This window comes from Aptenodytes patagonicus, chromosome 5 (genome assembly GCF_965638725.1).
Source record: "Aptenodytes patagonicus chromosome 5, bAptPat1.pri.cur, whole genome shotgun sequence".
Classification (NCBI taxonomy): Eukaryota; Metazoa; Chordata; class Aves; order Sphenisciformes; family Spheniscidae; genus Aptenodytes; species Aptenodytes patagonicus.
In genome coordinates, this window is record NC_134953.1 from 30,173,223 (window position 1) to 30,201,107 (window position 27,885).

Genomic DNA, 27,885 nt, shown 5'->3' on the forward strand with positions numbered 1-27,885 from the left:
CATGCACAGAAGTGTTTGCTGCCCAGTTCCCTTGACTTCTAATGATGGCTGAGGTTTAGTATCTGTTTTGGCCTTTATAAGTGACTGCAACAGACATAGGCTTCCAGATGACTACAGGAATGTACATGGCACCATAGGGAGGATAGAGGGCAGGTCTGTGCCCTCTGCTGCTCTCCAGTGCAACCCAGGCAACAGGACCATACCCTGGAAAGCAATGGTTTTGATAACACAACATTGAGCCTCAGCCACCAGCCCCTGTCCCCAGCTTTGGTGTCACAGTCAGCTGCTCCTGGACCATGACCGACTCACAACCAGGTATAGCCAGAGATGGAGGTGGCATTCAGGACTTTCTATGTTTGTACCTACAGACAAACCTTAGGATATTTTTCCTTTTTCGGGCACTTTGTGCCCTGCATAAATCCCAAGCTCTCTACCACTTGAAAAGCTGGGTTTGAAATACACAGTCAGGGATGAACCCAACACATTTCCTTTGCTCAGCCAGCTTTGGCTGGCAGGCAGCTTTTGGTGTCATCTGTGCACGGGTGTGGTACATGAGCAGCCTGGGAGCCTTCTTTGGGAAGGGTACGGTCTTATTACACCCATAAAAATGAGACGCTGCTGCCAAGGGAGGAGGTGCTGCTCTCCTCCCTCACCATCTCCCTCCCTCTCACCTCCCCTGTGCCAGCTCATCCGATCACAACACTGTTTGATGAGCTGGATGAGTCGTTTGATCTGATAAAAACTCAAAGAGGGAATCCTAATTTAACAAAAAAAAAAAAAAAAAAAAGGAGTTCCTACTAGGTCCAACTGAAATATGGGGGCATGGATGGGCCATGCACAGCGACAGAGCAGGCAGTGATGCTGCTGCTTGTGCCCACAGCCTCCCTTGCACCAGGTTATAATGTGAAATGGCATCCTCAGATCACTGGGATTTTGATGTCCACTTCCCATCTCAGTAAATGAAACTGTGCTTGCATCCCTTACCTGGACTGCAGCTGCATTTTCATTTCATTTTACTTTTGTTTTCTAAAACATGAGACGAAGTCCTTCCTTGCTTTAAAAGCACATTTTACATGCTAAAATGGCTTTTCCAGAGATTACAGAATAATGATGACAAGAAATGATAACTTCTCTTCCTTTCAGCTGTGGGGGCAGGCAGAAGGGAAGGAGAAGGCTGTGACCCTGGTGTCATCAGCAGAGACATCAGAAAGATACAGGCAGCCAGTGCCCTTGGTGAGCATGAGGGGAAAGCCCTTGTCTCTTCTGCAAGAGGGGTTGCAACTAGAAAAGTTTGGGAGCATCTGCAGGAAACAAAGATCCCCCACTCTGGGACTCATTAATGATACTAATCCTTCTACACAATAGCATCCACCAGGAGAAGTCCTAAAATACCAATTGTCAGGACTCAGAGCAAATTAAATATGCTCAGTACACTCCTACACAGCCCTCTGAACTGCAGCCTACACACTTGTGCTTTACCAGGAATCTAGGATTTCCGATATTAATTACAGTTATGCTTAAATAACAGACATGTGACACTTCTGTCATTATAAAAATATTAAGATCTCACAAACAGAAAATTACGTGTGGCTACATGAAGGCAGATGAGTTACAGAAATTAAAGATTCTCTCTAGACAAATTTATTTTTAATGACCAACCACTAAAAGAGGGAAATAGTAATTTACTTGAATAATTAATGAATATATTTCAATATTATGCTTTTATTACTCATTAATCAAGCATAAAAATTAATCTTTAATTATAGTTTAAGGAGTAATAGGTTTAACCTTTCCTTTTTTTGTTTCGTAAAGTATTTGCAGAGTGGTTTGGGAGACTTTCAAAGATGACCAAACAAAGGGGGAGATATTTGCCACTTCTTCTAAGATATATGGCAAACTCCTGGCCTGTGCCACTGCCTGCTGGGAGGGCTTGCTCGTGCTGCCGCAGAGCCCCCAGCACTGTGGGGCAGCGCAGCCCTAAGAGATCTGAACCCAAGTAAATTAACTGGGATAATTGAAGCGGTGAATGAATTTTATCGACTCTTTAAAATTTAATTCATGTTTTGTGCTTTGTTTATTTATGCTTATTTAGCTCTTACTATAAAAACCCCTTACGTATCTGATGTAAGCTAGACTCTGTCATACCACAACAAACGGCACAGATGTAGAGGTAGAAGTTGGTACTCCCCAATGCAAAGCATGGCAAGAGCCCCAAGATGGGACTGTGCCCAGCCTTCCTGCACCCAATCTCATTCCCCAGGGAGCAAAAAACTTATATGTGTTTCCCAGTGTTGAGGACATAAAAGATTTTCTTTCCTGCTTCCTCCAGGTGACCCATCTGGTTGTTTAATGTTTTCAATTAATTTACGTTTCAGTAGAATAATGTGGCTTCAAACAGCCACAGATTTAAAACCAAAATGTAAAGAGGAATGCCAATCAATCAAATCAATCTTTTTCTTTAGTCAACTGAATTAAGTAACAACCAGATGGCAATTGAAAAAAAAAAAAAGAAAAGAAAAACAAAAGTAATTTGTTCAACATCTTGCGCCTAAATAATATTTACAGAGGTGCTATTGGGAGGGAGCTGCGAGGGAGCTTCTCAGAGACAACTGTTTTACTCGCTGTATGTTGAGTCTGTTTACCACTAGGGTAATAGAACAACCTAATCAACTTGAATTAGGAAATCACAGAGTTTACATGCATTGAGTTAGCAGCCTTGCATACAGCTACTGGGCAGACAAGCGTTCTTTCACAGCTAACTCACTGCTGAGGGTTTCATGAGTCAAGTGACAAGTCCACACCTGAAGCTGCTGAGACCAGATTGGGACTCCTACTCCCAAATCCCACCTGTCCCCCTACCTGTCACTTCTCTCCCCAAACTGGTCTTTCTGTGAGCTGAGAGAGGTATGAAATGCCATTTGTTGCTATCACCTGTACAACTAGCAGCAACTTGCATCATGCTGAAGAACACGACTGCATGTGACTGACAAAAAGTCCCCAAGGAAGTCTCATTCTGCTGCCACAGACCACAGAAAACACCTCATCCCCACTAACCCACCTCTGTGCTTCAGAGACTTTCTGCTTTGAGCACTGGGACAGATGCTGGAGCGCTGGTGGGGTGAAACAGGAGCAGCGGATCTCATGGTTTTTTCACAAAGTTAATATGGAAATACTGTACATATGGTAAGATTTCAAAGACGGCTACAGACCTGTTGCTGGTCACAATTCAACTTACCACTGAGTGGGTGAGGAATGGTGTATTGCTTTTTTTTGCTTGAAGTGGATGTTGAGGAAAGCTTGCGAACGAGCGCTCCTTGGTTGCTTGCAAGAGCATCGCTCTGCTGGGCTTTCCTCAGCTGGACCATATGTTCAAGTCTCTTCAGCCTTTCTTGTGAACGAGAAATGAACTGAGGCTTATGGATTTCTAGTGCTTCCTAAATGAAACACAGAAACCACTTCATTTAAAAAAAAAAAAGGGGGAAGAAAAAAATGTGATATGCATCTAACTGGGTTCAGTAAGAGATTATCAATGAAAATGATTGCTTGTCTGTATGAAAGTTAGCAAACTGCCTTCCTGTCTGTCTTTACTTCCTTTTACTGTTAGAAAGCTGCCTTGGTGTGAAATTCCCAGATCAGGAAAAGGAGAATATTTCTGAAAAAAACCCCAACTTTAAGAAAACACATCCAAAAGATTTTGAATTACATATTTTTATAAGTTATTCAAATTCAAGTTCTTAATGTTTTGCTTATTTCCTTGTCTCACCCCATCGCTGAAGCAGCTTGTCACTGACAGTTCACAAACTTTCCTGTTTATTTAGATTGTCATGCAGATCTATTCATGCATGATCCCAAAAGAAAACGCTTTCCAGTCAAAGGCTGCTTCAACATTTAGGAATGTCTTAGGACAGAAGACAGGAGCAGAGATTGGTCTGCAACACGCGCCAGAGGAGAAGGCAGGAAAGCACGTCTGCTGCTGGGGCTTGGTATCAACCTGGGGTCATGTCCCTACCTACAGCTGCCGGTCGTGGTACTGGATGTCATGCACATTTGGGAAGTTGACAGCTTTGAGGTACAATTTCAAAAGTGTTTTTGGGAAATTTGTAAATCCCCAAACTTTTACCATGTTCCTCGACAGGAATGGCAGGTGGGGCTTAGAATAGGGAGCTTTTACAACCAGACAGCCAAGCAAGTCTTGGCAGCTTATGCAAGCTACCAGAGCTTCACTAGAAAGGAGAAAAATCAAGGAAATGCGAACTTCTGCCCTCAGCCACCTCCCAGGAAGCAAACCCTATCGATGAAAAAAAAAGAAAAAAAAAAGGGAAAAAAAACAGAAAAAAGAAAAAATAATAAAATAATAACAACAACAAAAAATCAATCCCTGTATTAACAACAACAAATTGATATTTTACCCGCAGCGTCTGTGGAGCTGGTGGAGTTTTCTCAGGCTCAGAGACGGTTTCTGGCCGGGTGAGCGTGTCGTTTTTCTCACAAGTAACATCTGGCAAGCGAGCTGTGGATAGTGTTACCCTGCTGGCTTGCTCCCACTTGTCCTCCTCCTTACACTCCTTTATTTTGTCACTTGAACCACAGAATTCATAATCACCTTCGAGAGATTTAAAAGTTCATTAAGAGTGCATGGTTAATTTTTTATTGGGTTCTCCACCTCATTAGACATAGAGGGCAATTTCTGAAATAAGAATGCCAAGGTATTATTAATAGGCCTCATTAAGCAGAATAGATCAAATCTAATCATAGGTGCTACTCACTACCCTGTGACACCCAGAGTATCTTTCATATTAAGCCAGACATCACATCGAAGCGTAATTAAACCGCTTGGATGCTTAGCTCTGCTTGGTGGTATTCGCCTCCCAAAAGCAAGACGCTTCTGTAACACAGATGCATCATGGAAAGCAAAGGATATCATGCTGCGACTTGCAGTTTGAGTCCATTTCAATTTATTGCACGCATTGTAGGAAATAACATATTGTTATGGACCTTAATCACATATCATTTCTCTTTGACCATACTGAGACTTTCATAAACACTACTCTTGTTTTTTTCTTTGCTGATAATAAGGTTTGCTTTCTACCATTTCTGTATATTCATTAGTCAGTGGAAAGAGTCCATGGAAAAAAAATAAACAAAAGGTTAATATGCATTATAGCATATTATTATGAAAGCTGTCAATTCACAAAGTCCTCCATTGAGAAAAAAAGATTATTTTCTACACTTATAATTATGCTTTAATGCTCTATGACTCATACTCCCTGCACAAATTAGGACCAAAAGAGGCTATGTGCTCAAAAATCAGAGTTGACAAGATTCTCATTTAGAGGACAGAATTAATCCAAAATAACAACGGAACTTCGAAAGAGGTCCATATGAACTATTTTGAAAAGTCACACTGGAGTACTTCTTCCTTGCCAAATAATTTGATTTCTAGAACTAAATATCTGGGAATAAAGCCCATTACTGTTTTATTTAATTTTTTGGTTACAATAAACTTAAAATATTTTCCTCTTTATGACATATTGTACATATTATATTGTACTTAAAAAAATACTAAAATTATCTGTGTTGGGTACATTTGCCTTATAAAAGCCTGAACTGTATTTCCTCCCTAATACTGTTCTTGTTAACATTTTGGAAAAAATCTTGAAACCTGTGAACATGAAATTAAACTCCTTCATAAGCCCGGTTTACAGAGGTGTCGATTAACTTTATCTTTGATAGATCTCAGTGGATGCTTCACTTTTGTAAAACTAAGTCACTTCCAGTTAGTGAAATGGCATGATTTAACTTCAGGCACTGAAAGCAGAACGTAGGCTTCTCTCATCTAAACGGGTGTTGTATTCAGAAGCTTTATAGTCAATAATGAAAAAGTTTTGCCTACCTGCCTACAGAAAAATCTGTGAGAAAAAACACTGTAAGAAAAAAGGCTATATGACCATTATAGCATTTTTAAGGTATTCTTGGAGTTAATTTCTCAAAAACCTATTGATACTAAGGCCAAATTATTCTGCAGTATATCTTAGTTGTCTCCTGCAAAAATACATTATGCATGAATACAGCTGTTTGTGTCATCTCCATTTTAGCTATTTGAACAAGTGTTGGAATTAAGACACCCAAACAGGTGCTGAACTAGAAGAAATTATGTTTTACATGCTGAAACCTTGTTGATAATCAATTGTTAAAACTTTTCTCTTTTTTTTTTCTTCATGATAATCTCTCCAAACGAAGTATTTCATGCTATACCTGTGCACCACATAGTTCAGGCTGTCGTGTCAAAAAAAAAAAGACTGCAGAAGTGAAAGAAAGGTATCAAAACAAGGTTGTAAAAATAACACTTCTGGTGTTTCTTGGTTGGACTGGGACTGCTTGACTCTGCAATTTTAATGTTTTTTCAAGATTTTCTTGAATCTACTTACAAAGTAAGCCTATCTTTCTCATTTTAATCTTGCTTTCTATTAACCATAGCAATGTATACAGTCAGATTAGTTGATTGATCTCTCACCATATGACTCATACTCAGCACTTAAAGCTGGGCAAAAATGGACTGACTTTCCATTATTTCACTTTTTTCTTTGAGGCTGATCTCATCTTATTATTGAAACCATATTCCTAACAACCACAGTAGGATTTGTACCTTACTTTTTAGGAGCTGGTTTTGCCTGTGAACATTTCCTTCCAAGAGGATTCTTGATGAAGCTTTTCTATTGCACATACTATTGGAGGCAGACATTTTTGGTTTCAGGATGCCCTGTGCTTGGATCTCTTTGGATTTGGAGGTGCCTTTGGAGGGATCTCTCTTTTTTGATGAGCCATCAGGAGCAGCAGCGATTGCCTTTCTGGATGCTGTATCTGGAAGAGAGCCAGAGGCTGTTGTGCTGCTCCTGCCCGTGGTGCATTGATTCTTCTTGCTCCCCAACAGCATTTGTGTTCCTGTGAAAAACAGAAAAAACAACCCCAAATTCTATAACATGGGAACATTTTTCTTCTCAGCCCTCTAGTCCTCATAATTTTTATTTCCTGCAAAACTGCTTTCTGTCGTATATTTAAAAAGTTGTAACTGATACAAATTTTGTGATGACTGCCATGCAGCTGTACTGCAACAAAATGTTACCAATAGAAATAATCACAGAGGATACACTTCATAAAAATAAACTGCCTTTCTAAATAATTTAGATACACTCTGATGGGCAGCGTGGAAGGAGTCAAGATACCTCTGACAAAAAGGTATGCTATGTGTCTTTCTCTTCTCTCTTATTCACTTGAGAGGAACATTTTAGATTGGTTAAACCTGATCAAAATTATAGTTATGGATCCAATGGTGGCTGTGATGAAAACTGAGGTCCAAGTGGTTTCGGTATCAGGGTTTTAACCTCTCTGTAGTGGAGTGGCTGCCTCAGAAGCATCACCCGTCTCCAACATTTTTAGTGCCCTGTTCTATCTCTGTGCAAAGCCACAGCAGGAACCAGCAGTAAAAAGGTCTGATTTGTACAAGATATGCTTTCCCCTGAAATTGTTTTGATGAGAAGGATGTTGCACAGCAGCTACAACTGCAGAACCCTGCTATGTCAGAAGCAATAGAGTTAGTCGGGTGAGCTCTGTGCCATACAAACCTTGAAAAACGATTCAAGCCGGTCACCACTGCTGCCAGCCAAACCCTAGAAAATTGAGAGTGTGGGCATATAAGCACACAGATATGTCCATTTTCCAAGGTGCATTTTAGGCAAAGTTTTGGAGGGAGAAGAAATAGAATAGAAAAAAAAAATCAGGAAATGAAATCCAAAGAATTAGGGACAACGTGGAAAGGGCATCAGAATCAACAAGGGGGGAAGAAAGAAGGTGCCGATGGGAACTATTTTGTGTCCCTATAAACCACTCAGTAGCAGTCCCTGGTAGGCAGGCACCCACACAGCCATGCACGCAGCATGACTCTGCTCTTCTTTTTTAATAACGTGCATAAATTTTCTATTGGCAGTCCTAGTCACAGGCTGACTTGAGACCTAAAGATTTATGTAGATGGAAATGACCAATAGCTATTAAAAAACTGGTGAAAGAAGGCAACTGAGAGATTTGGGAGGTACGAGGGAAAAAAAAAAAACAACTGGTTTCAGACCTAACCATAAAACCAAACAAACCAGGCAGGGATTGTCTCATTCTCTGTTGTGGACATAACACATTTAATAAACTACTGGTGCTTCATGACAAACACTTTTTTAAAAGCAGCCACGTAATTCTTTTCTCTGCTGATCCATTCTCAGCAGCTGCCCCTCTCCAAACGCTTCTTTCCAATGTCATGGTTGAGGACAGAGGCAAGATTAGAAGTGTTTTTCTTTCATCCAATCCACAAGGAAGGATGAAATGCCACATCATGTTAGACGCTTCCTTATCTCAGAGTCATTAAGTAAAATTAGATCCTGCAGTGCGGTGTGGGAAGTTTTCAATTCACTTTCCCAGTCCTTAATCCACTCGCAATAGATGAGAAATATTCTTTGCCGCAAAATGATGGTCTCCTACACATTTTAGTGATCTGAATGGCTCGTGTTTCTTTTCAGTCACCCTGTATTTCTGGGGAAATCAAAGACATTAAGGTACAGCATCTAGTGGTTTTCCCTTACCATGCAGATCAGAAAACTTTTAACATGTTTCTTTCTGTAAACTCAACTGCCCATACAGGGAGAAGGAGTCAACTTCTCAGGGGATCCTCTAGTGAGGGATCCCTGAATATCAGCATAGACAGAAAAATTAACTTTTTTCTAATTAAATTCATTGAGATAAATGCTGTCCTAAGCAATTTCACAGCCATACAGAAAATCTGGTCCAAGGAAGGAAGTGCACACAGAGCTCCCAAATTCTAGGCTAGCATCCAAGCTCTCCCTCTTCTCTCTGGTATAACTTATTTTTCTACTTGCTTTTCACACATTGCAAATATTTGCCTTATCTTTTGTCAAAACTTAGCTCTCTTCTCAGATGAAAATAGTTTTGATGCAAATACTCTCAACAAACTGGATAGACTCAATTCTGTGCACACGCTCAGTTGGAGCCCATGCATATACAGTGATCTGTTCCTCCATTCCCTGACCGATCCCGTACCTGCAGTTACACACTGTGTTTCTACAAATGTTTTATGACATATAGAGGGAAGAAACATTGGGACAGATTAATGGGGTCATGGGCATCAAAGAATGTTTGTGGGAAGAGGTAGAAACAGGCAGCACAGTAGAAGATGAAGAAAGCAGCAGGTAGCATTAAGTAACTGCAGAGTTGCAGAGAAGGAAGTCTTTTCACAAAGGCAGCCAAGATACTAGAAGGATAGAGGGGAAAAAAAAAAGAAGGCAGCTAAGCCACAGAATGAACTTGAATGGAAAACAGATTATGTCTCTAAATCATCTTTTGAATTAAAACAGTTTATGGCCAGTAGAAAGCAGAGAGGAGAAGAAAAGAAAGTGGAAAGGAGAAAAGAGTTTCTGTTCATCCAAGGCAGCATCACAGTAGGAGATAATTTGCCTTCATATCAAGAAACAGTCTGTGCAACAAACGTCGGTGGTGTGAAGCCAAACAGCTTCTTCACTGAGACTGTCAGACCACTCAAACCACTGATGTGTCCCCAGGGGAGGCTATTTGCTTGGCTGGGCATTGGTATCTGAAACTGCAGCACGAATCGTCAGGGTGGTGAAAATGGGCTGCAAGGTAGCAAAATAAAACAGCGGAGACCAGGGTGAGCGAAGGAGTTGTCTGTAAGTCACATCTCCCCTCTCTAACATCTTAGGATATGGATCTGAACAAAAGGAAGAGGAGTTGCCTGGAGTATTTACACTCCATTTACTCCTAACTACCAAACTAGCTATTTGTGGGTATTGGCTTCCAAGTGTAAGTACAGTAACCTTCAAGAACTGAGAATTAAGCCCCACGTATTTTCTTACATATAGTGCAAATGGAGACAGGCTTCCCTTCTGCACTGCACCCCTTCCCTGCTAAAAGAAATGCCACCAGTGGCATTCTGTCCATAAGGTCTGGGGATTCCCAAAAAGATGTGGATTGGAGAGAAAGGAAAGAAAGGCATGAACAAAACTAGGAATGGGGTCTAAAATGAACAAAAAGATGATGGCTGCTTCTTAGCATTTTATGACAACAAAAGGATGTCTAAGAAAGAATTAAAAAAAGCAAGATTCCTTAGGAAATTCAGGTATAAAAACACTGCATCCTTCTGCATGAAAAGTGTCTTCCTTAGATGTTGTACTAATATTATAACTAAATCTTAATCCTTATTAGATTCACAGTATGGTGGGGATTTTTTTTTTCTAGTTAATTAAGGCAATAAGAAAAGGTGCGCCTTGTTCTTGTCTAACATCGAAGGCAATCAGAATAATAACGAGACAATTTGGTAAATTCTTTCCTCTAACTCCCTCTTGAATTAACCTTTCAATTCAAAAGGTACACCCAGGCGCAGTCAATCCCCAGGAAAACACAGCAAAGCAAAACAGACATGGTCTCCAAAGATCAACTGCCTCATCCTCAAAGCAGCTGTCAATTACCTTCACTAACAAATGCAGATGCAAATGATATTTAAAAAAAAGAAAAAGCAAAGGTACTTAAAGGTAAGATCACAGAGTTTCACTCTGTACATTCTGGATCCATTTTTAATATACTGTGTGGGGAATTAGGACTGTTACTCTCATTAAGACTATCTGGAATTGTATATCTAAATCCCCACGCACCAAACTTGAAATATATATGCCCCTCTGAGAATAGCTAGAATTGCAACTGGATGACTAGCAATATATGTTTTTTCTATTATCCCAGCTGAAGAAAGACTTTAAAACTAATGAACAGAGACATGCAAGTGTAATGCTTTGGGAGATACAGGAGAACAAAACTTGAAGAAACAGAAAGCGGAATGACTCTGTTAATAAAATTCAGCAAATATAGATCCTAGTTATAAAAGCTCAGCTGCTTATAGGAGAAAAAGGAACAAAATCATAATTACATTTGGAGAAAAGACATTTTTGCCCGATGCAAGAAAGAAAAAGACAACAGTTCAATGTTTAAATAATGACTTAGTGAAAACCATATGATATTGGAGGAGTTAAAAATATTCTGTAAAACCAAGGCTAGATTTTCAAAAGCTTTTTTTTTTAAAGAATCCTTGATCTCTGAGTAAAGAGTATATTGTTTTACTGTAAAGTATCTTTTTACACTTTTTTCCCTCTCCCTTCAGGGGGTTTTGCTAACAGGAAGCGACCCTGCATTACAACAGGTTAAACTTGCCTTTCTTTGAAACATGGACAATTCAGGCAAATATACCCTTTTCCATTGTTACTACTTTTTTTTCTTTTCATTTTACAGCGGGATAATGCAGCTTTTCATACTTTCATATAACACTCTTCCTAACATTTCAGTGTGGATTTTTGACAATCATGACAAAGTGCCTCTTTGAAATTGGCCAAAGCTCATTTTAACAGATGCAGTGCTACAAATCCTCCACGACCACCAAGCAAGCCTGACAAGAGGCGGCCGGGGAAGGAGACACACAGCGTTGATTCACTGTGTGTCATTAATGAGATCAGACATCACCACTGTAGGTAGGCTTTACATTACAGACCACCTGCTGGTTTTTTTTTTTAATTTAATAAAAGCCCCATGCCCTGGCATGCTGAGCTCTCCCAGACCTCCGTGATGGGAGCTGACGCTGCCAATACCCCAAGCAGAGAGGAGCAGCAATTAACGTTCCTTAAATGTAAGAAACTTCTACCTTCTTCAAGACTTAGATTTAGACCCAGGCATATGTAGGCGTAGGTTGTACAGAGCCCACACGTGCCTCAAGCAGGCAAGTGGTGATCTGTAATCCAAACCAATACTCCAGCCTCCTGATGACAAAGACTGATGACTCAATTCCTATCATGAATCAAGTATTACCCCTGCTAAGCCATACAATCTTAGATATAAGTAAACAGACCACATCATCTCAACAGCCTGCTAACACAGAAAAATGGAAACATTGAGAGCAATGACAATATTATTAGTTATTTCAGTGTGTGTCAAGGGATGGAAGATAGGACGGATAATTTATTCTTCAGATCACTGCCGAGGAAAAGACATCAGTTTTAATCAGTCAACAAGCTGCAGTCAGCAAGGAGTGCAACAAAATTCAGACATTTTTACTAAAATTTCTGCTGACCAGCAGTGAGACCTATGTCCCTAACTGCCTTTTGATGTTTGTCAAATTACTTGTTTGCAAGAGGCAGTGTCAGATGCTGTTCAGCATTAGCATCCATGGAAACTATCCGAATTGCAAAAAATCCTGACAGTAATGTAGCTCTGCCCATGCTCCCTAATCAAAATGTAATGCTTAATGAGGTCTTGGATTTACCTTTCAGTAAAAACCTGGGGCTGGATCCTGAGAAAGAGGGCTGGGCCACGTCCTCAGCTCCATTCCCAGAATTGTCAAGACCCAAAGTCAAGGCAACTTTGCAAGCTTAGATGGAGATAATCAGCCAGACTGTTACTCCTGATGAACATGTCACTGTACCTTTACTAATCCTTCTTCAAACAGCCCTGCCTCGTGAGGATAAGGCTTAATTATCTCAGTTATATCAATAACACCTCAAGCTAAAAGTCTAGATTAAAAAATTACCTCTAACAAAATAGGTTGGTTTTTTTTCTAGCTAGCTCTTATGTTTGTTTTTTTTTTTTTTTAAATGACGTTGACAGCTGTGGATACATTTCTCAGAAGGAAGATGCTTTCTTTTTGCAAAAGCTAATATTTGACTGTAGAAAGTTGTAATCATTTAAAAGAGAAAGCTTATCAAGTGTACCTAAAAGCTATTAGGCTTCAAACCTATAATCAGTCCAAAGTAGGAAGAGCCTCTTGATGTCAAGAAAGAGCTTGTTTACAGAAGGCTTTTGGCAAAATTAGAGTGTAGTCCAACACTTGGCTTCAGAGCAAACAATCCCATAATGCAGCTAATCAACGGCACCTAACAATAACTCTCTCTGTGGTGACTGCCAATTTATTTTCTCAAAACACTTTGCAAATAATTAATCAATCGTCTCTCTTGGTGTTAAATAAGGGAACACCACTTATTTCAGGGAGCTAATGGGTAGCAACGTGCTGCTGAAGACAGGATGTGATGCACCAACTCTGACAGCGCACGGAGAGGCTTGGTGAAACAAGGGTGTAATTTGCAATGACTGCACCAGCAAAAAGGAAAATTTCTTGCCTGGCACCTGCAGGAGATCATCTTACACTCTGAATCATGAGAGTGTATTATTGCTGCAGAATATTTTGGTGGTCAGGAAATAATCTACCCACATGATTTGCTTCGACTGCTTGCACCAGTGAGTTCCCGATACCCAGCTGGTCGAGAATAGCGTTTGTATATTTTGCTAACATTTTTCCCCTTTACTTCCTATGTGCTGGGACAGGATAAAAGGAAAAATATTCCCTTTTCATTAAACCTTTCATAATTTGGAGGTTGGTCAAGCACCTGGTAATTATTTTCTCATTGAAGATAATCAGTCTTAGATTTTAGACTCATGCCTCTTATCATCGTTGTTTTTCTTGTCATGCCTTTTTGGCCATGCTATACCAAAGCCGTGTCTTTAACGAACCCAACACTCCCAGGCAACTGGTCCTTAGACTGAGAGGATCTCTGTTCATATTGTTAAGAACCATGGAAATGGTTGAAAATACTTTGAAATTTGCTGCTGTACTTCTGAGACATTCTCTCTAACATCCATGTAACAAAACCTCAGCGTTAGACATCCATGTTTGCATTTCAAAGATGTTATGCTGGAAGCTGTCAGGCGCTATTGTAGTGACTCAAGGAGTAATCTGATGCAGTGTGACTTTAAAATAAGTATTCAGGATGATTCAGAAGACTTAAGTGGTGATTTGCAGGGTAAGAAATGTATCGACCACTTGGTATTCTCATCATGTCAAAGACACCTAGTTGTTCAGCTCTTCCTGATAATTTACCGCAGCCAGACTGAGCCAAGTACTCATTTCACAGACTGCAGAAGAGTTGCTCCCAGTTTAAACCAAGTGTGAATAAGGGGAAAAGGAGGCCCTTTACTCCAGTGGTATAATGCAGTCACTGAATCCACATAGCCCATCTCTTTCTCTTAATCATTATTTTAACGATTCTAGTATTCAGTCCTCTACTGCTTGCCCTGAATGCTGAGTGACTTGCCCCCTCCAGAGTCTTTCACTTCACATTGTCTCATGTTTTTACCAACTCTGACAGCTCAAGATAGAAATGTCCACCCTGAACAAGATGGGAAACAGTGGAAAAATCAAACCCTTAACTTTCACATGCCAAAACAAGGAAAGCTAAACTTTAATTTGGATCTTCAGCAGACAATATGATCATCTTTGGGAAAATAATTCTAATTTATCAGTTTCACTCATAGAAATGCTGTCCATAACATCATTAACAGGGCAGACATCCTTCTGTCTTCTAGGGAAACAATGGCCTTTCTATCCAACAGGTTCATTGCTATGCCACATATTATAAAACTGAGCCTTTGATCTGCGAAAGGCATGCTTTCTGAAGGTGGGGAGCTCCTTCAACTCCAGCCAAATCATTTTGTGGTCGTGCCCTTAAACAAGTGAAAACAAACAAACAAAAACCTCCACACACACACCCCCCCAAACAAAAACCCAACAAACCAAAAAACCCAACCATCCTCCCAACTATCTATGGCTGCTTTTTGCCTGAAACTGCAGAAAAATTGTTAAAAAACATTTAGCTCCATAGGAAAATATGAGTGCTTCAATCACAGCCACGGTCACTGTGACATCACAGTGCCACTGAATCACCAGTGCCGTCACTGAAACTAGCCTAGGAGTGGCTTTGGCTTACACATCCTTGAGCATCATCTCTCCCTCTTGCTTACATCTGTCACCTGTGACCCCCAATGGTAGCTATGCATCCATATGACAGGGCAGAAGGCCACATTGCTCTTCTGAGTCCCATAGTTTTTCTAAATAAGTGGAGTAAGAAAGAATACCCCTCCACACTGATCCCTTGCTTCTCCTCTTACACCTGATGAACATCATCACCCCTTCCTTCATCACACCAGATGATGGGGAAACTGGCAGCAGGCGTCTGAAACAAGAAGCAAAGCTCAAGAGCATGGTACTCCATAAAAATAAAAATAAAAGGGCCCTCCAGAGAAGAGGAGGCATCCTCTTCCTTTTAAAAAAAGCTCCGAGATAAGGAGAGGCAACTCCTATTGCCCATCACACAGGTTGGGGTCTGTCTAGAAGGCTGGCAGCATCTTCCAGAGTCACTTGTAACTGAGGACTGCCAATTCCTCACTGAGTTTTCGACATCTGTAAGGACTATGTCCTCAATTTCTCAGCATTTCATAGAGTACATGAAGGTCACATTGCAGTGTGACACAGACCCAATGACACAAAACGTCTAGACTAAGGAAAATTGACAACCTCCTCCATTTTAAATTTATACCAGATGAAGTGAAACATCAAAGGAGCTCCTTTTAATGGGCTTTTGGGCATGTGGTCCTTTGTTCTTAACAAGTCGGCACCAGCTGCTATGTCCATAATGCCAAATCAGTAACGTCCCTGGCCAGATTCTCAGCTGATGTAAATCAGTGTCATTCCTCTGAAGGCAGATATTTCTATTGGTCAACATCAGCTGAAGATTTGGCTCCTCATGCTTAGCAGGTGCAAGCTAAAGTAAAATCTTCTGTGCCATATTTCACATTTCTCCTGTCTTCACCATCACTACTGCTGTACACATTCTCAGGCTGGAGAGTTAATTAGCATCAGCTGTAGCTACTCAAGTTTCTATACAATAAATTCCATATTGTAAGGAACAGCTTTCGTCTAATTATAACTTGTTCATGTAAATATATATATATTTACACACACACACACACACACACTAATCTTGTACTCTGGGTTATTGTGTGGTGACTTTCCCATAAGCAGAAGATGAGGTGAGAACACCAGATATGCCACATTGATTCATCACAACATATCAAATGCTATTTAGTAATTGAAAGTAAATGCTATTAATAGTCTTCAGTCTTAAGATTGCCTACATTAGCCCATCCTGATTACCATGAGCATATATTTGTTTAAAGGTGACCTACAAATATTTTCTTGATATACAAATGTCTCAAATACCAGGGGTTTTTCAATGTGTATTTAAAATGAAAACATTCTTTTGCTTTGCAGGTAGCAGCATATCGAAATCCCACAGCACCAGCTGTTCTGATTTTACTCCAGTACAAGTGTGTGTGTATATATATATAGTGTGTGTGTGTATATATATATATATATAAAGAGAGAGAGACACGCACAAAAAAATTAAAATAGCTCTTGTAACAAATTAAAGTCTAGTTATTTACCCCTTAGTAAACATGCTGCTGGCTTTAGTACTTGTTAATAAAACTCTTGCTTAAGATGGAAACAGAAGCCTATAATCATCTGGGGCCATTCAACACCCCAAAAGCCCAGATCCCATCTCAGTTTTCCCCATCCACTGTCTTGGGTTGCTTTAATTAAGTAAATTATGCTTTCAAGTCACCTGCTGTTCTCTTTGGGAAAAAGTATAAGCAACTACAATACCAGCTCTCTGATCTGTCTTGTTCACTAATTTAAATGTGTTCTTCCCCTTCTTGAGTACTTCATTCCTGAATTCTGCAGGAGAAGGGACGCCGGCAGCGCAGCTCCCCCTGGACACCCCCGGTGCCCGGGCTGGCTCCCAGCGCCCGCACTTACTGCCACCCGTGTTCACGCCCACAGTACAACCATCACCATCGTGTCATATTCACCTTCCATTGCTGATTCACACATACCTCATAATCCTGATTTCCCTACTTGTGGGTAGTTTACATATGACTATGATTCATGAGATGCCCTTTGGTCATCTCCCCACACCCTCCTTGCACATCCTCCACATCTTCTGTATCTGAACGTAGGGCTGCGGGAGCCAGCACAGCACCTACCATCCAAACCGGATTTACATTTCTCTCCACCTCAGCTGTTCTTCCTCAATAACTCTGCACAGCAGTTTTGGGCATGACAACAAAAGAAAAACAAAAGTGTAGACGTTACAAAACTTGAGGTGTTAGCAGAAATTATTTCAGTTTGTAATGTAGCTGACATTTGTGAAGGTGCTCGGGCATCAAGACATTTACGATTATCTAAGCTTAAACATAAATTTGGATGTTGGCATTTATAATCTTTCATAGTAAAGTGATGATATTGTTTAATCAAGAGGTCAAAAGGAATTTAAAGTTGTCCCTTTTTCTTCTCTTTGCCCCTTTTAATAATTCAGCATAGAGCCCAGTAGGTAATATATTGGAAAAGATGAATGGAAAACTAGATATTCACGTGGAATATATTCTTCATGAAAGGTAGGTGAGAAATTAAGATTAAAAATGCTCCTATCTTCAGCAGAAACAAGACTAATCTTTTCCTTTTTAACTTACCTTGTATTTATGAGACATCAGCTACAGACAGTAAAGGAAATTTCAGCATTCACTTAAAAGCAGCGTTAGCAAGTCCTGACAGCTTGTTAAAAGCCATGACCGAAGGCAGGGTGATGCATATCGATCACCTGTGACAAGGACCTCATGGAGCTTGGCCCGGGCTTACCCTTGGTCATATCTCTGAGGTGGGTCTTCTGGCTTTCAGTGGGCCATTTCACATTAATGGGTACACATTTCTTAAGCTGCCCAAGGGATTTAAATGCTGGCCACTCATTAAAAATAAACACAATTATGTCCTACGACTCTATGTCCTCCTGCAGTTCAAGTCTGACTTCACATGTAACATGGATTTTCCAGCACTTAGAGTCCAATTTCTTGCCAGATAATGGAAGTAAAGTACCCAAGCAACAGAGTCAGTACAAGATACAGTCCATAGCGGTGAAATCACAAGATCATATTCCATATTTGGGATGCTATAGCATGAAATATGGCTTTGAACACTAACTGAGTCCGAGAGATTTGGATTTCTAAGTATAATTACCATCCATGAGCATAGCCCAAGATTTACATTTCATTAATATGCCTAAAATATCCTTTTCATATGTGGCACATTGTGGAAATATATACCTCTGGAGATTATCTGGACCAACCTCCTGCTGAAAGCAGGGCCTTAGATTAGGTTATTCAGGTCCAGGTAAAGCCAAGTCTTGAATACTTGGATTTGAACATGAAATAGTATGAGTAATACTGTAAGTAGTCTCATCATTACTTTAGTGAAGCCACATGAAAAATTAGAAAAAAGACACTCCACAGAGGCCATGACTCAACCGGCCCTATAGGAAACAGGAAACCTGGCCCCAGTACCTGTAAAGCAGAGAAGTATTTGGGTGCTCATTGCACTTCACATCCTAAGAAGGCAGCCTATACATCCTGGAAACTACATTTACAGATTTCATACAGAATAGTCTAGCCTTGCAAGTAATTTTTCTATTTTTTTTTTTGCCATGGTGATGTTATTACCACTTGTATTTCTGCTGGCAGGAAGGTATTGCCTACAGCTGCAAACTAATATAAACTCAAACTTTCTGGGTCATCAGAAATGTGATGGACAAAGCGCTCTCTGCAGTTCCTTCATCCATAAGATAACTATGTTAAAGTATTAACACGGTGTCAAAAATTGTTCGCTGCCCCTTCTTTGCTAGTTCTTCCTTCTTTTTAAACATTTCATTTCACAGACATTTCATTGCATAAGCATATAGCAGACCAAAGCTTAATGTGAATGGATTTGAGCTAGTAAACATTGGAGGAAAAAATATCTAAAAGAATTGGGAATCTGTAATGGTATAAAGGACTGTGCTGATGGGGGAGTTATTTTGCTGTGCTCGTAAAGCAGCATCTTGCAATACAGGTCTTATAATTTTGAGCTGTATACACAGAAGTGCCACAGCAAAAAGCAGGAAGTCAACCGTGTCCCATTATAGCTTTCTTTAGATATTTAAAACTAGTCCAGGAAAAAAAAACCTATAACAGGCTGTAGGACTGTACCAGATTTGCACCAGAACAGAGTATTGGACCTAAGAGATCACGTCTCTCCCTTGCTTCACCCATTTTCGGAACTAAAGGGAACTCACTTTTTCATTTTCTCCCAGGTTAAAATCATACCAATTGCCTTTCATTTTAATGAGCAGTGTGGATGTCTCATGCATTTAACTAGGTTTCTTATGATTTGTCACATTTAATGGCTGACAGCTATGCAAGAGCTCATTACTGTGGGGATCCTGGTGAGAAAGACTGTTGTTTTGAAGCATTATTCTGGCTGTTTGTACAAATTTCACACAGGAAAGTTGTAGTAAGCTGATAAACACCTTCTTATATATTACAAAGGGCCTCATCAAGAGAAATATATATCTTTACATTCTACATTATTGCTTACACAAAAGGTGGAAGTAGTTAAAAAGATAACACTTCCCATGTTTACTTACACCTGTATTCTTGTGTACACAAATGGTGGAAATAATTTTTCAAACCCCAGTATTTCTCAGCTGGTTACCTCACTTATTTCCTCTTTTTAGTAAAACTGCGGAACCATGAGCAGTGTTCTATTTCACTTTCTAATTACTTCTAGTAAAAGTGATTCTTTCATGACCTACACTGTATTACCAAGCCCAGGGAAGTCTCAATATTATTCGAATCTTTGTTTCTGTGGTATATCACAGAGAGACCTTAGATGGTGTTGAACAAATCCTTGAATGCACAGTACTTTCTATGGAAACTTCAGGAGGACATTGTCATTTGAAATTAGGATGGTATGCAATGAAGTCCAAAGCTGAAACACTTAATTTGCTGGTGTCAGTCAGTGGAAGGTCCTCACCAACCCTCACCCCTTTACATTTCTTCCTTGCTTTAGCACTGGTTGGCATCTTCCCTCTCCTGCTCCCCACTGTGCCATCTCCCCTTCAACAACAGACAATCTGGATTACACTTGTAAACGTAAAGAAATATTTTACCTCAGGCTTTCTTCAGCAGCCAGCCTGAGGGGTGCTTCACACTGCAGACCCGAGTGACTTTCATTTAAGGGCCTGACTCTGGAATTACTGACACCGCCGGTTTCTCTGTGGAAAATCCTGGCTCTGTTGATATTTTTCTTTAAGGTTAAAGCAAGAAGCCTCTGAATAAAGCAGTGCCTTCTCACTGTTTGCTCCTTGATAACTGCAAGAGCAGTCCCACTGATTTCAGGCATGGGAAAGCGAGTGCAGCAGTAACAGCAAGGTGCAAAGGGATGGTGCAGCCTGGGTTTTGTACTTTGTCCAGCCCACGAGACAGCACGCAACTTCTCATCTTTCTCCTTTTTTCCATTTGCACACTGGGAAGATGAAGGTACAAATGAATCTTAGGAAGTAGCTTATGTTCATATACTGACCCTTAGATCAAAAAGGCCATATAAGAACAAGGTAATTGCAATTAAATGTAGCCCAAGGTCGCAGGATACATGGGGGGTAAGTTTTAACCTTAGTGTTTTTGGTAAAAACCAGACTCACTCTGACATTCTTCCCATCCACGCTCCCTTCCTGGAGAGTCAATAAACTCAGCTGTGGTTATTCAAGTGCACTGTAAAATAGCTGCTACAGCCCGATGCAGCAGAAGCTATACCACTCTGGGCATGAAGCAATCCTCACAGTACCTTTCCCTTCCCAAAGAGCAATGTTGCGAAGAAAATTTTATATTTACAAAATGCTTGGAGATATTTGAAACAAATGTGTTAAAGATTTGCAAACCATTTATCTGGACCCATTAGTTATAAGGCCTGGGCTTATTACTATAGCCTTCTAAATAAAAGCTGAAAACAATCATTTTTAATCGCAAGGAACACAAAACCAAGCTCAGTGCAGCCATCTGCTTCTTAATCTCACACCTTGAAATTCAGACCTTATACAAAGAAAAACCTAATTACCTTCAGCGGCTAAGCACTTGCATGTTGCTGGGAGAAAAAAAATAAATTGCAGTTATAAATGGTTAAAAATAGAGGTTTAATGCAGAAAACACAGGCAGAGTTTTCTCTATCATCTGACAAGCAGCATGCATCACTAGCATGGCAAATATGTTCATGGTAGTCCTGGAACTGAAAACATCTGGTTGTGCTCTGACTCACCATGCCTTTGCAGAAGCAAAGATTACTATTATCTGCTCAGATAAAATCATTGTGGTGGGTCTGTTCCAGCCTGAACCTCTGCTCCACCAGACTGAGGTTTATGGAAATTACTTACCTGCCTCATGACTTGAATTAGGAAGCTGGAGAGAAAATACAGTGTGATAGCTGCCAGATTGCTTATCATCATCTTTCTTTGTTGTTACTATCTTATTAGGTCCTCTGGGCATATCCACAAATGCTGGAGGTTCAGAGACAAAGACACTTTGCAAAGGGTATTTACTACCCAAATAGCCTTCATTTGTTGTCTCTCTATTAATTACATTATTTTCTGTTAAGTCTGCACCCCAGTTTGATCTGAGTGGAGTCTTGTTTTCTCCCAGGAGCTTTGTCTTAAATATCTCCTGTATTGACTCTCCATTAGCTATGCCATCTACTCCATCTGCTGTTGATCTAGACGAACTGCAATTTATATTGAAGGACAACACTGAACTATGAATTTTTTGGCATTTAATTCGAGGTTGGTCAATGCACACATTGAGCGACTTGTCTAAATAATAGATGGTATTTGGACACTGGTGAGAAACCTGAAGGTGCACACATGAGATGAATGAAGGTGGTACTTTCTCTCTCCCATCACTGCTTTGAAGACCCACGCCGTTCTCCTTGTTTCCAGCATCAAAAATCCGCTTTTGTGGCTCTTCACCTAATTGTGAGCAGGATTCAGAAATCTTTAATGGAGAGACATTTTGGTTTGTGTGGCCCCACGGAGGCCAGCGACGGAGGGCAGCAGGGACTTTGCTCGAGGTGGGAGACACAGCCTTGAGCTCTTGCACAGACCCAGCTCCATGTGCTAGGTCGCTGAAGCCTGCAGCAACACGCCTGGCTGTAATAGTTATGGAGGCAAACCCTTTCTGCTGGTTTTGACACTGTTTTCCCTCTGTGATGGGAGAGTCCGATGGAGACGTGGTGTCATCTAAAGATGCCTGAATTTCTAATTTGCTGGGAAGAACCATAAGTGCTCTGTTAATGTTGACTGAACCACGGTTAGCCAAAGATTGCTTCATGTGATAAGCACTGGGCTGGGGGATCATGGACTGCATAGGCAAAGCAGGCCAATTTTCTTTTGATTTATTCGCATCAATCATCTGCAAAATGACTATCGGTGAAATCAATTTTATATTTTGTGATGACAGAGATTCCTGCAAATGAAAAGATTCAAATTATCAACATAAGCTATCATAATATATGTAACTGTTTCTTATCTACCATCTATCACACTAGACAGTTTTGTTCGAGATTTCTTGTGAACTTTCTGTTCGTCCTAACTTTTTTGTCATTTAAAAACACACGCTCTTGAAATCAGCTCTGAATTGTCTGGGAGACTTCAATGAAAACCTTATCGCTCTGGTGCAAAAAAAAATTAAAATTAAAAATGTGTATCCTATACTATTATTTTCAGTATTTAACCCATTGTCACAGCTGGGATTTGTGGCTGCTATGTTTCTTTAAAAAATGGACATGTCAAAGGCAATTGCCAGTTTCAGACTCTAAACTGCTCTTTCATGATGGTCTGCTGGAATTTAAAATGCATTAAAATCTATTATGGATCATTAGCCTGAAGGTCCACGTGTGCCATCACATGCTGCAGAGGACATGTGGCTACCAGGGTCATGACTGCTTTACAACCTCACCAGTTATAAGCACAGAAAAACTTCTCCATGATCCTTCCCACAAAAGTGATCTAATTTCCTATAAGGGCTCCGGGTACTATTTTAATTCATTAGTTTCCTCTTGCTTATCATTACTTGGTGGCACCTATCAATGATGTAAAACCACATATGTCCAAGACTGATTGACAGTGGCCCAGATTCATTTTTCCAACCATGACAGTAAACATCTATCTTGATAGACCATACATTACTTCACTGGATGTGATAAAGGAGGTGCTTTTACGTTAAAGCTATCTGACAAAGAGTAAACCTGAGTTTAAAATCTCCTGCTATTATTATCCACATGGCTGGTCACATAACTCACATGCAATAAAGCATCTGGCCTAATCTCATTGCTGTTGTAAATTGGCTGATTAGATTGCTCCTGCCCTGTGTTCCTAGATCTCCTGATCCTAATAGAAAAAAACCCCACTGAATTGGCATGCAAATTCTGAGGATTAGCTCCATAATGAAAGCTCAGTCAAGTTCATTCAGGGTTTAGGTGCCATTTGCTAGCTGTACTGCTCCTGCTTGTTATGAATTCATCTCAGTCATATCTGGGCGTCTATCATCTGATAATCAATGCCAGTACTTGACAAGTACTTCACAAAACATAATACTCTTCTTCCTCAAGGAAGACTGTGTGAGTGACAGAGTTGTGACCTCCCAGATGCCACGGTCATCCTTCTTAGGTCTTGGGTGCCAGAGACAGGACCCTGCACTGAAGCCCATGGGGAAAACCATTCCTATGTTCCTGTCCTCCATGTGTGGAAACAACACAGAAAATGGACTCCTTTGTAACTCTTGGGAAGGCTGATTTGGGAACCCAAATAGGGAGAGTTAGATCAAGAGTTTATTAATGAAGTGAAATGCCAGGTAGATTTTATCAACTCTTTAAACCAGCTGTCCGTGGCTTTGACAATTCAATAATTTCACAGCCCCAGGGAAAGCATTTTCTTCCTTCTTTGTTTCTTTCATGGTTTGTAACAACATTTGCCTCATATTTTCTGCACTGCATTTACTTCTACCTACAGGTTTAAGACTTTTGCATGCCTTCCAAAACTCTCGACTTCCCTGAGATTTCTACAGGGCACCAAAGAAGAACGTTGCTTGAAATACTTTATTTTGGATGCATTTCTCATGCTCCAGTAGTTAATTTGACATTCATTTCTTTTGTTAAGGGCTGCACAGATGGACACATCCTGCAAGTGTGCAAAGGCGTGTCAAAAATGCTCCCGATTAGCTTCAAACTCATGCACCAATATTTTAAATAATTTGCTTTTCCTTTTTCTGCTTAAATATATGTATTATTCCCTCCTCCCAACCTTTGGCAAAAAAATGGATCTTTAAGGTTTGACCAGCTGATCCTTTGCTTGTTGGGAGCTTTCAAGCTTCACTGCATCTTGTGGAAAAAAATACGCACTTACACAAAGTAATTGTGGTGAACTCAAAACCTCAGGCTTTATCTTGAGAACATCTGAGACAGAGTATACTGATATTTGGGATACCACTTGATTTAGTCTCCTGAGGTGTTTTTAACAACTTCCCCCCCCCCCAAAAAAACCATGCAATTTTTTTCCCCCTCACCAAGAGCACATTTAATCACAACATTTAGCCATCATTTTATTTGGCTTTTCTGCTGCCTAAGCTAAGCCCAGCTGAATAAAACCAAGTCCAAATACAGTGCTCAGCAATCAGCGATTGTTTTTTAAACCTGAATGCATTTTGCTGACTGCTATCTAAACATAATTTATTTATTTTACCTTGGTAGAGCTTGATTTTCTCTCCGCAGCACTCTCCCACTGAAGGCCTGTGCATGTCCTCTGACCGTCAGTGCCCCATTGCTTTTGTGTCACTCCTGGGGAAGAAACACAGAGAAAGTAACATTATTTTCAGTGTCCTGGAGGAGATGAGTCAGAAAATGTGGTTTTAAATGGAGTGCAAGCAGGAAGGAAAGAGCTACTGTAAATGATCTGATTGCCCCGGGATCTGGTTATCGGAGAGATCCTATTTCTCCCTCTTCTCAGGAGAGGCACTTGAAACACCCCTGGGATCCTGTTGCAAAGATGTGTTTGTGGATAGTCTCAGAGTGTGTTCAGGGCTGATCCAAAGCTTGAATATCTCTGCTTTTGATTTCCGTGGCTTCAGGCATGAGTGTGGAGGAATCGGGGAAGATGGGAAATGCGGACTTCAACAAATGTCACTTCTGTGTAGTCTGCAGAATCGGGAGCACAAATGAGCACATTAATGGGCTGGATGCTATGAGTTTGATTTCATTTGAACTAAGTCGCTGTCACATTTAAAGAACTACAGTAATTTTAAATCATATTCACAGATTCTATTACATCATAACTTTTCTAGTTCAGTGATAACTATTACATCAGTACATCAGTTTCTGATTTTGTCATCTTTTGTTTTCTGTGAGTGCTAGCCTGTCTGCAGGTTTTTACACAGAGCTAATTTCCATATAACACAGAGCCTGGGTTATTGCAATGATGCATTACGTCTGCTGTCAGCAGTTTTGCCAAAAATTACGTTACTTTCTATTTTGTAATAAGCATCCAAAATTAATTTTCAAAAATTCTGTATTCAGACTGAAATCTCTTGACATTACTGGCTGTTGCTTTATAGCAACAAGTCACACCACTGGTAAGACTTTTTTTTTCTTTCACTTAGACAGCCTGCCACAGAAGTTGATAATTTTTTACTAAAGAGAATTTCAGTTTACATGTAACATTATATTAACAAAGGAGTATAAATCAGCTTCACTTTATGAAGTGTTCATTAAAGCATATCCACCACAGCAGGCTTCATGGCTTCATCTCCTTGGATGCAGCTAAAGAGTAGAAGGGAAAGAGGGGGGAGGTATCAGGTCTATACCCCATCAAGAGATCTCTTTGAGTCCCACCACGGAACAGCAATCACAAAACACTAACAGGTTGTTTGATGAACCTTCTGCTTTAATAAAGTATACTAAGGTATACTTTAATACTTGACTTGCAGAGCTCCAAGGTGCCAATGCCACTGTGAATATTCATAGCTGGCATGAAAAAAAGAGGTTTGCTTTTGTCATTGAGCAAAAGGTCCCGAGCAACAGAGAAAACAGCTGGACTCATTAGCCACAGTACAGAAAAAAAGAGAATCCAGAAAATAGCCAGAGCAGAGGGTCCACTACACATTTTTTGGCAAAGAAATAAGGCACAGTTACAATCAGTGAAAATGCAATGAATCTGATCTAGCACTGGATCGTGGTAACTGCTGGCACAAAACACGGGCAAGAGGCCCTTGGAGGCTGCTCCTCACCCTGTTGTGATACACAGTGAGAAGGAGGTGCTGCGCTTTCAGTGAAGGACAAAATCCACCTGCATCCCCAAGAAGTGGGATAGGGGTAATTGCTGGGTGAGCCTTATGGAAAGGTTATTTTCAGTGTATCAGTACTCTGGTGAGTTTCATGTGAATATCTTCATGATGAAGAACTGCTACATATGCTGTCTTATTTACTTTTTAAAACAACTAAGTAGGGAATAACTTGCAGAAAAGGATAAAGAAGAGATTGAATTAAGGCAAGACCTCAAAAAATCCAAAAGTTTGGTAAACAAAATATATGTAATTAAAGCAACAACTTCACCTAAGTTATGAATATTTTCCTCAAACACTTTACAGTAAGAAAACCACAGTTGTCTCAGATAGAACTGCAAAGCTACAACAGGAGAACATCAACTTGTGAATGTCAACCAGTGTGCAAGGAAATCCAGAAGGCTGGCCGGAGATAAATCAGATCCAGACAGGCATGTTTTGCCAGATGGCTTTTCATGAATTTCACTCATGTATTTTCAGCACAAGAGAAAGACTGAGTACTACAGGGTCAAACAAGAACAAGTTGTCAAAGTCCACACAGTAGATTACATATAATATGTAAGTTATTCTTATCAAAGTAACCTCCTGTAATTAGCAATAATCTGTAGGTAGGATCTTCCAATTTCACACAGATCCCTTGGAATAGATTAGTTAATTCTTGCTTGTTTCACTCTAAAAAGTAGCTGTTTCTGGAGCAGGAGAGATAGGAAGAAGTGAGGTGGGAAGAAGAAGAGGAGGAAATTTTTATTTTCTTTGCTAAATAATCTAGAGGGGGATTTTGCATTGCATTTTGTGCCGTATCCTGTGCAATGACATTCTTATATTACTATGGGAATTCTATTGTTGGAAAACACTCAAACTTTTGGCAAGTCATTTAAACTAGTTGCTGAGATAGATTAAATGGCATTGGTGGCAAAAGCTCTGGTATTTTTCATGATATTATTAAATCTATTCTTGGAAGCTTCACATTTGTTAATTCATGTCAACAGAACAAGCAAAAAAAACCCCAGACCTTTAAAAGAGCTTGAATCTGTGTTTGAAATGAAGATACTTCAGGGATCACAAGGGTTTAGCTGAGATGTGGCACGTACAAATTCTCATTGCTGACAAAACACATTGCACTGTAACTCTTCTTACACAACGAAATGGAAAGTTCAGGTTTTCCCTGGTGCGAAAGCATGAAAGAAATGGCATTTCAAGTACGTTCCATCTCTGTGGGGAGTATGAGAAACTTCTTTCTATCTGAGTTGAAATCCTGAGGATTTGTTTAACCTCCCCAGACCTTCCCTTCCCACCATGACCCACCTTTCCAGCTTATAAATGGGAGATGTGATGAGGAATAGAGGAGCAGTTGCTGGCATATGAACTTTGTCCTATTACATCTTCACTTTTTTTATTTTTTTCCCCACAAATATTGTTTGTTGAACCAAATGATATGCTCCTTGGCAAAGCATCTGGACATCCGGCTACAGACCAGGGTTTTCCTAATTACAGAGTGCAGCTGGAACCGATTCTCCCAGTCTCGAGTGCCTGGATGTCTGCCTCGGGCCAACTGGCAGACAGCTCAGATAATGATTCAGAAAAGATGTACTTGTAAATCAGCTTGCTAAAACACAGATAGATTGCAAAGGTGAGGGTGCTGGTGAAAAATAGTGTACCGCAAATATTTGGCATGCACAGGACAGGCCAGTTTGCAGC

General features: G+C 40.2%; 1 protein-coding gene across 3 annotated transcripts in view; it reads right to left on the reverse strand.

The window, feature by feature from the left end:
- Positions 1-27,885, reverse strand: part of C5H10orf90 (chromosome 5 C10orf90 homolog) — a 70,847-nt gene that overhangs the window by 10,720 nt on the left and 32,242 nt on the right. For all 3 annotated transcript variants that reach the window (XM_076339217.1, XM_076339218.1, XM_076339219.1), the window contains 5 exons: positions 24,594-24,688; positions 21,237-22,320; positions 6,652-6,942; positions 4,410-4,603; positions 3,236-3,434 (listed from right to left, as the gene is read on the reverse strand). In XM_076339217.1, the coding sequence (XP_076195332.1) occupies positions 3,236-3,434; positions 4,410-4,603; positions 6,652-6,942; positions 21,237-22,320; positions 24,594-24,688 (1,863 nt within the window). The remainder of the gene's footprint in view (positions 1-3,235; positions 3,435-4,409; positions 4,604-6,651; positions 6,943-21,236; positions 22,321-24,593; positions 24,689-27,885) is intronic.